Source organism: Uranotaenia lowii, chromosome 2 (assembly GCF_029784155.1).
Source record: "Uranotaenia lowii strain MFRU-FL chromosome 2, ASM2978415v1, whole genome shotgun sequence".
Taxonomy (NCBI): domain Eukaryota; kingdom Metazoa; phylum Arthropoda; class Insecta; order Diptera; family Culicidae; genus Uranotaenia; species Uranotaenia lowii.
In genome coordinates, this window is record NC_073692.1 from 14,461,343 (window position 1) to 14,474,889 (window position 13,547).

Genomic DNA, 13,547 nt, shown 5'->3' on the forward strand with positions numbered 1-13,547 from the left:
GAAAACGATCACTGTAATAATGACGGTCAGGCGGGAATCGTACAGACGAAAGGGGGTTGATGATGATGGTGATGATGATCACATAGAACAGAACTTTTTGAGAGGTGTTTCTTGTCATTAAATAAGAACTTTTTTCAAGCAATTTTGGAACAAAAGTCCAGTTAAGTTCGTTTTGAAACATAATATTGAGGAATGCAGGTATTTCTTTAAAAAAAAATAGAAAAACGGTGTAGATAGTGCAAGGGCTTGGTAAAATCAGGGAACAGGCCGAAAAAGATTTATAAAAATATACTTCCATTTGAGTAAGAGCCGAATCAATGCAATGGAGACTTGTTCTCTTGAACGCCATCTTTTATAACTATTTTTCATCACTGCGACAAAACTATTCAAATCAAAAAGAACTTGTCCTCTTGCAAGCTATCTTTTTAATTTACTTCCTACAGAACTTCCTTTTCAATTTTGACTAAAGGGTGATACGGTCAAAATTTAGTCAAGGGAAAACACGTGTAAATCGGTGAAATCGTTTATTTAAAAAATCAAATTAAATTTCTTTTTCAAGTTTAATTAGTATAAAATTCAGCAAAATATTCAGTTAGGCTTCCGCTTTTCCAAATCCGAATTGCCGGGCCTTACGCTTAACCCCTGCCATCAGATTTTGTACAGCCACACCTTGTCCACCTTCTTCGCCTCAGAAAGCCAGTTTGCCTTGAACTGCTGCTCGTCCTTTGCAGTTTTTTTGGTCTTCTTTAGGCTCCGCTTGACAATAGCTCAGTATTTATCAATTGGGCGGAGCTCTGGTGTGTTGGGAGGGTTCTTGTCCTTGGGAACCACCTGTACGTTGTTGGCGGCGTACCACTTCATGGCCTTTTAACCGTAATGGCAAGATGCCAAATCCGGCCAAAACAGTACGGAACTACCGTGTTTCTTCAGGAAAGGCAGCACTCTTCACGTAAATTTCTTGGTTGACAGTCCCGGGAGCTATGAAAATGCTACTTTTCAAGCCACAGGTACAGATGGCTCGCCAAACCAGATATTTCTTCGCGAACTTTGACAGTTTCATGTGCTTGAAAATATCTGCTACCTTTCTCCTTCCAAGACAAGTCCTCGTTGCATTGGCACATAGTATTCGGGCCTGTTGCCAAAATCGACCTTTTATTAAGTTTTGACGAAAAAATGACTTGCAAGAAGACAAGTCCGCATCGATTTGAAATAGCTAGTTAAAACGTGAGCTTGTTCGAGGACAAATTAAAAAAAAAGTTTCAGATGGCTATGTGAGCTAATCAAAAATCGAACATTTCAACAGTTAACAGTCAGTCAGTTATCAGAAAAAAAAAATTTTAAAATTCGGACGATTTTCATGACGACACCATACAGACACTCCGGGTTGGGTTCCGGATATTGAATAGTGATTGATCGAATAGTGTAGACAAATTCTTTGTTCAAAAATTATAATTATACCTATAATACCTATGGTGATCGGCCTAAAATTGGCCGGTAAAAACAGACCAAATTTGGCCTGAAAACAGTCCGATTTTGGCCGGAAAACTATCAGATTTCGGTAGGAAAACTGACCGATTCTGGGCTGGAGACGACCCGGTTGTTTTGACAGCTCATTCATGAAAACTTATCGTAGTAAAGAAAGTTGTGTCACCAGGGCACTGAATCCATCCGAATTTGTTCTTTTTTCTGGTCCGTTTTCTAACCGATTCATGGGTGATCTGACACAATTAAGACCGATTTTGTTCTGACTTTTCGATCCGGGTAGTGTTTCGCGAGCGAACGACAGACGAAGAAGTAAAATTCCGGTTTGATTACAATCTCTATTATCTATTCAGATGGTATTAAATCCCTTTGAGGGAGACAAATAAACCCTAATTAATTAAGTGATTTTTGTTTTCGGAAATCTTTCATATCCAATTTTAACTTAAGAAATTGCATGCAACTTACGTTTAGTTTTCTTGCCTGTCCTCGCAACTAGCAACCAATCCGTACTGTGCGTAACTGTTAGGTTGAGTTTTTCATGTTTTTTCATCACTTTCTTTTATCTGCTAAGTTAGCCTTTACACTTCTTTTTAAGAAAAGCAAAGTAAGTTCGACACTGACTAAAAGTACCTGAAGTCTGTCTCACATAGAATCTGGTGGGATAATATAGATCATTTCTCCGTCCGCAAAGAAATAACGTACAACAAAAGTAAAAATGTCATTTTGTAGGGTTTTTATTGCACTTTAAGGAAAAAAAACATAAAAATAATTCGTCAGCTTTTCGGATGAATTTTCAAACTTTTTTTGTGATACCACCAATCATTTTCTGCACAGTACTGCTGGTAATCTCATTCGCCATCTTGTTCCACCACTTTTCCATTTGAGCGGATTTTTTCATGGTTCTGCCACATTTCTTCTGTTTGCCCTTAACTATTGCCCAATATTTCTCGATGGGACGAAAATCTGGACAGTTTGGTGGATTGATACTTTTTTCAACAAAATCGATCTTGTTTTCCTTATACCACTTAACGACATCCCGGCTGTAGTGGCAGCTTGCCAGGTCCGGCCAGAACTTCACCGGACCTTTGTGGGACCGAATGAATTGCAAAACCCTCTTCTGGAGACATTCTTCTTTGTAATCATTTCCATTCATTGTGTCCCCAGTGATGAAAATCTTAGTCTACTTCCCACAACTACAGATCCCTTGCCAAATCAGCAACTTACGAGCAAATTTATCTGCGAAAACAAACTTGAATCTACCCGAACATTCCCTTTACGCTTCGCAAGGTAAAATTTGTTACCGGGTATTTGTCCAAAATCCATTTTGACGTATGTTTCGTCGTCCATCAAAATGCATCCGTTGTACTTGGTCAACACTTTCTTTCCCGGAAACTTTGCAGCACCGAATTTACAGTGGATTTTGGATATTTCAGGAATTTCGCGATCTTTACCCCTGATTCGACCAGATTCTATGTGAAACAGACTTTACTGCTAGCTACAAGACATTTAAGTATAATAACAAATTGTAACTTAACTATAGCGGGCAAAATCCACCATTCACTCGACTGTTTATGTTATCCTTTTTTAAACTTTTGGAATAGACCATGATGATCCATAAAACTTATGTTATCTTTCGGTTATATCGCTGTCGGTTGAAAGATAGTAATTAGTTCTACAGTTTATGGCCGACTGGAAGATTCTCATGTAATCAATCGTTAGCGATACCACTTGCACAATTTTCAAGTCATTTCCATTAAATTCGATTCTTAAATATGATTATACAAAATAAAGGAATTTGCTCGAATCATGGATTAAGTTTCAACCCTATTGTTTCACCTGACCCGCAAGACTTCAAATGATAATCTGAAAACCCTTTAAACCATAGCTAATAATCGTCCCATATGCATTGATATCAGTTTCATAAAATTTTCCCACATTTCCCATGACCAAACTTGTTAACCGATGATCGAAAAAAAAAACCACATCCTCTACTTAGATAACACTCGAATATTATCGTTTATCCCCTCGCTCATTCGAAACACCCAACAGGGGTTATCTTTATCGATACACTTGTTGTGTCAATTTTTCGAAAATAATATTAACACAGTCTCCTAACAGGCTCGAAACAGGATGTTGCACGAGTCGACCATCGGCATGATTGAAGCAAACAAAAGAAGAATCCCCTCAAACGACGATTCAAAATGAGCCAAGCCACAAGTGCGTTCGAATTACCGAAAACTGTTCACCCCTTGTACCTATTATTTGCATATAGGTTCTCGGTTCCATTGCTTTATACACTTGTGCATGCGAAAAATTCGAAAAAGGTGGGTAAGAAAAAATAAAGCAGGCCAAGACTAAACCGCTAACTTCCCTTCCCCGGTGATGATTATTGTGATGCGAGGTAGATGGCAATGTTAGACCCACAAGTAGGCCTTGAGGAATTCTTTGTTGAGTCATCCCTCGATGCAAGGGGTGGCATAGCCTACTGAATGACGAAGGGATGCCTTTTTAAAAACCTACTCGACTCACTTCGCACATGGCAGCCTAGAAATAATAACCGAAAAAAGGGAACGATTACAAACACTCGATTTTTTTTATTTGAGAAGGATCTGAACGGAAAAACGAAAGATTTTCCCACAGATTGGCTTAATGGGTGTGTATGCGACATAAATATGTAAGAAGTATCATTTATTCTTGCTTAATCGATCCCCGAAGGGGTTGTTCGTCATAAGCCGGAAATGCCGCAAGTGAAGAAAGACACCACCATCTACTTGTGCGATGCTTATGAGTTTGAAAAAATATTATCCTCCTTCTCGAGAGAAAGCACAGTCGTGGACTTTTTAGGAAGATGTTTTGTTAAATTCGTTTTATCTCGTTTCATCCCTGCTTGTTTGAATATCAAAGGCTGTCCCAGGAAAATTAAAATAATTCAATGCTTCGAGAAAGAGTTTTGTTTATGTTTTGTACCAAAGGGATTCGGATTCAAGTGATATAAAAAAGATGATAGGCAAGCCATGGGAAAATATTTTTTATCAGTTTCCTTTACAAATACCTGTGCCAATTTTTTCTTGATTTACTGCTTTTAAAAGTCGCAAACAGCCATGAACCGTTTCTTGGATCAGTGACACCGTAACGACAACCGGACGTTAATTTTGCAAACGATTCCACTCTACATTTCCCATTAGTGAATGCAGGACATTTACCACGCCAAAAAAGTCATCACCTAAACACGGTCAATCAACCTATGGACGTTTGTTTTCAACTTTGAACCTAGTAAACCAACATGTCTATATCTACGCCAAAAAGGTACGGCCTACTACAACCAAAAGGCGCAACGACCCGCGAGCGACCAGCTGAACCATATCTGATGAAGACTTCCTTCATAGTAGGCCAAACTATCCATCCGTCTAGCTAGCAGCAAGCAAAGTGCTTCGCTTCCCGAATGCGCCATTTTTTTCTTCTGTTTTTCGAATCGCTCTTCCTGTATCAAATATAAATTTTTATGACAAACTGCGAAATGGAGTCAACCGGCAGCAATGAATGGTTTGTCATTCGAAAGGGTGGCCCCAAACCGATCAGGAAAACGGCTGCTCACTCTCGGGTTTACTGAACCGTACCTGGCAATCACAACAAAGACTAATGATTAGAAATAACTGCGATTGGTCGTCGGGCAGCTCAAAAGGTTGCCGGGGTTGCTACTGGAAATAAAAATCGTCCAAAGCGACCGACCGACCGACCCGGTGCAAAACTGGAACGATCAGTGCGTTGTTTATGGCATCAGGCACTGGATTGGCGTTGCATTTGGCTGTAGGAACAACAATCACCGAATCCGCGTGTGGACAACAAGCTATCGATTAAAATGCAATTCGGCAGAAAGCCATTATCTTGATGCACTTCGACGGTAAATTCGTTCGAAGGTACATCGTCCAGTACAACCTGCACTAATTGAGTGTAGATTAGAGCTGTGACGTTCATGTTGTAAAAAAGTGCTTCTGGAAGTTTGTATTCTGAATATCATTGAAAGTTCTCTTTATCTGACTAAAAAAATTTACAAAAACGAATGGAAATAAATATCTGATCTGGAAGATTCTCATCAATCTCGCACCACACTGTAAATATCCCATTAATCCTTTTTTCAAGAATGCATTCCCATCCAAGCAACCTTTAGCTGTCATTTGGGTCAATCAATCGGATTCAAATTCAAAATCGGTTCGTTGTTTCCTTTTTGTCCCCGTCATGAAATTACCGTGTCAAGAAAATCCCCACCTGGAAGTAAGTTTAAATTCACACCATATTTCTCTCCACTCTACCATTTTCAATTGTTTTCAGAGCGAACGAACACTTTGTGTGTGGAAAATATGTGAAAACATCCGCTGCTCGTTGGACACCTCCCGGAAGGCTGACCTCCGCAACTGCTTCCTCAAACTTGATCCTTGCGCGGGGGGAGTCGTCCAGGGCTATGAATTCGTCCACCTGGTTAGCTGTGCCATGGGCGGATGTCTCTGCGAAGCGGACCTCTGCCGGCTGGCCGAATATTTCCAAACCGCCGATTCCGGTGGCGTTGTCTATCGCCAGTTCCTGAATGTAATCGATCCCGTCACGCCGGACGAATCGGAAAGCATGCTGTACAAAAGTCGAGATCTTTCGTCCGCCGAACATCGACGGTTGAATTTACTGTTGATGGGGATCGCTCGATCGTTGCGGTTCCGGGAACACGTCCTGCGGCCTTACTTCGAAGACTGCGATCTGATAGCCAAAAACGATGGTCAGGTAACGATAGGGTACTTCAAGCGGGTCTTGTACTTTTTAGGGGTAACGTTGGGTCGAGATGAGCTGGCACTTCTCATCAAAAGATTCACCGTCGGCAGCTATAAGATCAACTACCGAACGTTCGTCGAAGAAATTGATCACCTTCTCCGCTTCCTCGATACGACCGGACCCGTTGATCGAAAAGACGATGATGCCAGTCCGGCCAAAGTCATCAGGGCGGTTCTTCCTAAAGTTGAACGACCCGATGTGGGAACGGTTGACTTTGCAGATTTTCTACAAAAACCCACATCGTACCACAACTGCATGAAACCATCCAAGAAGCAGCGAGACTTCGAATCCCTGATGTTCAGGATTCAAAGACATATCCTCGAAAACCGTATTCGAATTCGGGAATTTTTCGAACAATACGATCTGCTCCGCTGTGGGTGGATCACTCGAACTCAGTTCATCCGTTGTATGGACACCGTTGGAATATCTGGACTCTACCGTCTGCCTTTAACAGATTTAGAGATAAAGAGTGTTTGTGATCACTATCAAAACCCAAGAGACCCGAACAGAATTGCCTGGACTGGCTTTACTGATCACATCGACGAAGTTTTCACTATAAAAAATCTCGACCACGGCAGTTTCATCCCGGTGGAAAGCCCTCCGGAAATTGTCAAGAATCTCCCGAAGGAAGGTCGAACACCTTGTGAGGAACTGTCCCAGCAACAGCGGGATCTGGCAAGCGAAACGGTCCAATGTATCCGCACAATTATCCAATCCAGGCGAACGTTGATTCGGCCGGTGTTCAATGATTTTGATCCGCACCGAAATGGGCGCGTTACGCGTAGCCAGATCGGGGAAGTCCTGTCGATGGTGGGAATCTTTATCGACGAGAATCAACGGTACGCCCTCGATAAGCGCTATTCGGATGATTTTGGCTTCAACTATGTGGAGTTTCTGGACGATGTGGATCCGGTGGCCGTGGTTCCGTCAACGGTAAGTTGGTTTGACAATATGTTATATGAATTTTTGGAATGTTTCAAAACTATTGAAAAGCGACTTTAAAATTTTAGTTATAATGTCTGGACATAAAATTCGAAATTCTGAACTCAGAATCCATTACTTCAAAATCGATTCGGAAGGCTTCATTCTCAATCCATTCTTCTTTCTTATTTCTTTATTAATTCAATTCGGAATCCTCGATTCTAAATACTAAACCCTCAGTTCTCAATCCTCAATTCTCAATTCTTGATTCTCATATCTCAATTCTAAATTCTCAATTCTCAATTCTAAATCCTCAATTCTTAAGTTTTCAATTCTCAATTCTCAATCCTCAATTCACAATTCGCACTTTTGAATTCTCAATTCATAATTCAAAATCCTAAATCCTCAATCCTCAGATCTCTGTACTAAGTTCTCAGTTTTCAGTTCTAAATTCTCAATTCTCAATTCTCAATTCTTAACTCTCAATTCTCATTCCTCAATTCTCAATTCTCATATGTAATTTCTCAATTCTTAATTCTCAATTCTTAATTCTCAATTCTCAATCCTCAATCCTCAATTCTCAGTTTTCGATTCTCAATTCCCAGTTCTAAATTCTAAATTCTAAAATCTCAAGTCTCAACTCTCAGTCCCCAATGCTCAATTCTCAATTCTCAAATCTCAATCTTCAATTCTCAACTCTCAATTCTCAATTCTTAATTATCAATTCTAATTTCTCATTTCCCAATTCTCAGTTCACAATTCTCAATTCTAAATTCTAAATTCTCTATTCACAATTCTCAATGCTCAACACCCAATTCTCAATTCTCAACTCTCAATCCCCAAACCTCAATCCTCAATCCTCAAATCTCACTTCTTAAATCTCAATTCTCAGTTTTCAATTCTAAATACTCAGTTTTCAGTTCTCGATTCTTAATTCTCAATTGATTTTCGATTCTCAATTCTCGGTTCTCAATTTTCAATTCTCGATTCTTGGTTCTCAATTTCCAATTCTCAATCCTCAATTCTCAATTCTCAGTTCTCAATTCTCAGTTCTCAATTCTTAACTCTCAATTTTATATTCTCAATTCTCAATTCTTAATTCTCAATCCTCAGTCCATAATTCTCAATCCTCAAGCCTCCATTCTCAGTTCTCAATTTTCAGTTCTCAATTCTCATTTCTCAATTCTCAATTCTTAATTCTCAATTCTCAATTCTCCATTCTCCGTTCTCAATTCTCAATTCTCAATTCTCAATTCTCAATTCTCAATTCTCAATTCCCAATTCTCAATTCTCAATTCCCAATTTTCGATTCTCATTTCTCGATACTCGATTCTTAATTCTCGGTTCTCAATTCTTGATTCTTGATTCTAAATTCTCAATTTTCTATCCTTAATTCTCAATTCTCAATTCTCAATTTTTAATTCTCAATTCTCAATTCTAAAATTCTCAATTCTAAAATTCTCATTTCTCAATTCTCAATCCTCAATACTCAATCCTCAATCCTCAATCCTCAATCTTCAATCCTCAATCCTCAATTCTCAATTCTTATTTCTCAGATCTCAAATTTCATTTCTCATTTTTCATTTCTCAATTCTCAAGCCTTAATTCTCATTTCTCAATTCTAAATTCTCCATTCTCAATTCTCTATTCTCAACTCTCAATTCACAATTCTCAATTCTTAATTTTCAATTCTCAATTCTCAATTCTCGATTCTCGATTCTCAATTCTTGATTCTCGATTCTCAGTTCTCGATTCTCAATTCTCAGTTTTCAATTCCTTATTCTCCATCCTTAATCCTTAAATCTCAATTCTCAATTCTCAGTTTTCAATTCTCAATTCTCAGTTTGCAATTCTGAATTCTCAATTCTCAATTTCTCGATTCTTATTTCTAGATTCTCAATTCTCATTTCTCGATACTCGATTTGCAATTCTTGATAATCCATCTGACAATTCTTGATTCTCAACGCTTGTTACTCGATTCTCAATTCTAGACTCTCAATTCAAGCCGTTAAAAATCCTCAAAAAAAAATTTCTAGATTCGCAATTTACGATTCTAGAATTTCGATTCTTGACCCTCGTTTCTCGATTATCAATTCTAGCCTATTACTCTTCACTTTTACATTCACATTGTTATTTTTATAATTTTTTAAAATATTTTGAATTAACGATTTTCATACATATTCGAGAGATATGATTTGAGGTTCAAGAGTTAATTTTCGAGATTCCAGTCTAGCAGTTTAAAAATACGAGATTTGAAAATTAAAAATAAATATCTGAAAGTCTAGTTGAGGTTGAGAGTCAAAAGTCGAGATTTGAGAGTCTAGAGTCAGGATTTGAGAGCCGAGAGTCGAGATTTGACAATCCAAATTCGAGATTCGAGATTTGACAATCTAGATTCGAAAGTCGAAGTTTGACATTCTGGATTCGAAAGTCGAGGTTTGAAATTCTGGATTCGAGATTTGATAGTTGAAAGACAAGTGTCGGGTGTGGAAAACTTAGAGTCTGGATTCGATATTCGAGAATCGAGAGTCGAGTTTCGTGAGTCAAGAGTCATGATTCAAGATTTAACAACCGATAATCAGAAGTCCACACTCGTGAGGATGGAGTTCTAAGCTCTTAAATTTCAAACCGAAGTTTCCAGTACTCACAGTTAAGAGATCAAAGATCAAAGCTCAAAGCTTAGGGATCAGAATTTTGAGTTCAGATTTTTAAGTCCAAAGTTCAGAATTCTGAGTTAAATGTTCAGAATCGAGAGCTCGGAAATCTCAGTTTTGTATTCATAGTCTCAAGTTCAGCTATCAGAAATCCGAGTCCAATTTCAAATTACAGAAAATTAAAGAATTCAGAATTCATAGTTCAGAGTTTAGAATTTAGATTTAAGAGTTTAGAGTTTAGAGTTCAAAGTTCAGGGTTCAAGGTTCATAGTTCAGATCTTAAAGTTTTGAGTTTAGAGTTAAGAGTTAAGAGTTAAGAGTTAAGAGTTAAGAGTTAAGAGTTAATAGTTAAGAGTTAAGAGTTTAGAGTTAAGAGTTAAGAGTTAAGAGTTAAGAGTTAAGAGTTAAGAGTTAAGAGTTAAGAATTAAGAGTTAAGAGTTTAAAGTTTAGAGTTCAGAGTTTAAAGTTTAGAGTTCAGAGTTCAGAGTTTGGAGTTTGGAGTTTAGAGTTTAGAGTTTAGAGTTCAGAGTTCAGAGTTCACAATTCAAAGTTCAGAGTTTATAACTCCAAAAATATTTCATCTAATTATTCATTTTTCAATCTCTCGCTTTCAACAGTACGCAGAGCGTCAGCAACGTTTGAAGGAGTTGAACCAGCAGAAAGAAACCGCTCCCGCCCCTCACGAAACAGACATCGTACAAGTTCTAGCGAAAGTGAAAGGGCAAGCAGTTCGCAGACGTCTCCGCATAGTTGACTACATGAAAGGCTTCGATCCGTTGAACCACTTCCGGATAACGAGGGAGCAATTCGAACGCGGACTCTCTTCGGCAAACGTAGACCTAACTCAAACTGAAGTTTGCACCCTAGCCAATATGTTTAGAACGCCGCTCAGAAATACCATCGACTACAAGCGGTGTTGCGATACGATCGCTGAGATCGACTACCAGGCTCATCTGGAGAAGGCCCCGTTGCTGGTGCCACTGAAACATTTCCCCTCGGACGATGGCCGGCACAATTATTTGAACTTTGACGAGCGGACGTTGGTGTCGCAAACGCTGCAGAAGCTTTCGCGATATGCCGACCAAATTTCCAACTTGAGTTCGATCTTCAAGGACTTTGATCCCCACAATCGGGGCCTGATTAATCGGAATCAATTGCTGAGAGCCCTTTGTACCAGGGATCTTCACACGATGCTTTCGAGCCGGGAGTTTGATGTGCTGTGCAAGTGCTTCGGCGTTGATGTCGGTAAGTTGAAGTTGCATTTATCTTTTATTTTTACATTTTTGATGAGACTTTTATTTATTTTTTCAGGCTACCGAAGGGATGTCAACTATCGATCGTTGCTCACAGCTGTTGATTTCTTGTACGCCAACCGGGACAATCATCCTTTCTAGAAAGTTTTTTAATTTATTTTTGGACGATAGAAATTATTAAAAGTAGACCTGAAACCTCTCTGTCATTAAGGATGTCTTATCAGAGTTGTGTTCATTGCGGAATGGATTTTCACTCGAACGGAAATCTTTTCTTTGTCGAAGGATGTGAGTATTTGTAAACAAAAGCAAAAACCACCCAAGATCCGAAAGCAATTGTGCTGATCTTTGCCTGTACCTCAAAAGGTCGGAAGAATAATTTATTGTTCTTCCTCTGCTCAAAGCCGGGTGTCAACCATGTCGCGACCTGTTGCAAGTCCTATTACAATCAAGTAAATATTTTAATTTTCATAATGCGCTCCTCACATTTGGGTTACATTGAGCGTGAAAAGTGAAAAGCCGTCAGGGGGACCCTTTCTATGGTTTTTCCCCATTTCCCGAAGAGGTTTTCCATTATTGTATGCTGTGCTGTTGTTCTGTGAATCCGAACTCTGAGGCTGTTGGTTTTCCATCTGACAATGAGCAACGTGTATGACATACTACTGTAGTGCCACCTTTCTTGAAGGAAGCAGAAAGCTAAAGGGGGAGATGTGCGGTATCTTCAGTCGCTCACTGGTGATGATATGTGGTGTTTATTGTTTTTCTGTTTGTGTTTACACGTGTTATTTCACTCATTCGTTTCCTGTATCTCGATAATGCGCGCTCATTAACCCTTCGCAGGGGATAAGTTTTATTCTGAATGGGTGAAAATTTTGGATACGAGCGTTTAAAAGCTGAGAAGAAATGCGTTTAGTTCATCTCTTAAACATTTTAACAAAATTTAGACGCGACTTAATCCAACAGATTAACGAAGGGCTCCGATATATCATTAATCAGTGTTTAGACTTAATCGTAGTTTTCCTGGGGTTGCAACTTGTTCAAAACAATAACAAATGACAGAGTCTGAAAGATTGAAGTAGACACGTTAAGCAAGCTACCGATTCTAACCTTCGTTCGCTTTGCAGGAGGCACTCACCAAACAAATAAATGTGGTCTCACAAAACCTCTTCAATGAGAGTCGAGAAAAAAAATTCAAAAACGATGCGAGGGTGCCCTCCTGTTGGAAACAATAAATCCCTTCTTGTTGCACTTGTTGTTGTTGTTTCGAACCCGTTTGTGATTACAAAAACATGGATTTTCCCTGGTCGTTTGTCTCTTCTGCTGAATCTGCAACCAACACAGTAGGCCATGTGTGGTAATGATGGCGGTTGTTTTCCTCGGCTTTTTCATCAATGGCATTGGAAAAAGGATGCAACTTGAATGAAGAAGAACTAGGAAGAACCAGTGACATTAAATCGGTGGACGAAGTGAGAGCTAAGAGGAGGTGAGGTGAGGTAAGATGTTCTCTCTTATTCATTACCGCGCACATGGACTTTGTTTAACGTCGTCGTCATCATCTCTCGACTGTCAGGCGGAACCATATTTTGCCCGGTTTCATGTTTTCCGGATCAGAGCAGGCGGGTTAGCGTTAGAGTTGCCAAGAAAAATAACATGGTCATTACCTTTGACAGAAATTACTTGAAACGACTAGATCGAGCACCGATTTTCTATTCGTAATGAATTCAACCATTATTTACAATTAATATTTGACATCTTGATCTTGGTAAATTTGGCAACCCTGTCATTCAAAGACGGACTCCCGCCGCCGTTGTTTTTTTGTTTTTTGTGTTCAATCTTTTATAATTGAATGCACCTCGGGTTCGGTTGAAAAGAATTTTCGGCAGTAGACCTTTTGAAAGAGTTATTTATGAACTTCATGCTCATCATCATGGAAAAATCATCTGCTAAATTAGATGCATTTCGAAATGTCATTACGATTGCATGGTTTCTTGGCAGGAATTTTAACTCCAGGGAGTCGGAAGTCAGTCAGTGAAATTCAAACGCAAACCTAAAATACCTAATAATAAGCAGGCTGGATTTTCTTTTGCTTGTCAGAAGAACAAATTGGACCACGCAGAAAGTTCACGTTCAACAAACTTAATGCAAAAAAATTTAAATATGTATCTTGTATAACTATACAATTTTTCAAAATTACCTCTCAATACGTAGATTTCTTACTTCCATTTCAAACCAATAAATTCACACTCACACAAACATCGCAATCAACTATCAAACCCCTCTCTATTAGACCGGAAATGGACACAACCCAACCCTCATCTTACCTCGCTGCAGGCGAGCGTACAAACTTACACGTATCTACCTACCTACTGGGTACAAACTTCTGATTCGCATTCATCCGTTCAACCTAAATGGCTCGTTCAA

The 13,547-nt window shown here is 39.1% G+C and overlaps 1 protein-coding gene across 1 annotated transcript; it reads left to right on the forward strand.

Moving 5' to 3' along the window:
• Positions 1-5,631: 5,631 nt before the first annotated feature.
• LOC129747695 (uncharacterized) lies at positions 5,632-11,324 on the forward strand. The gene is made up of 4 exons (XM_055742011.1): positions 5,632-5,754; positions 5,812-7,233; positions 10,494-11,121; positions 11,188-11,324. The coding sequence occupies exons 1-4, from the start codon at positions 5,719-5,721 to the stop codon at positions 11,268-11,270; spliced, it is 2,169 nt and encodes a 722-aa protein (XP_055597986.1). The 5' UTR covers positions 5,632-5,718; the 3' UTR covers positions 11,271-11,324.
• The last annotated feature ends 2,223 nt before the right edge of the window (positions 11,325-13,547 follow it).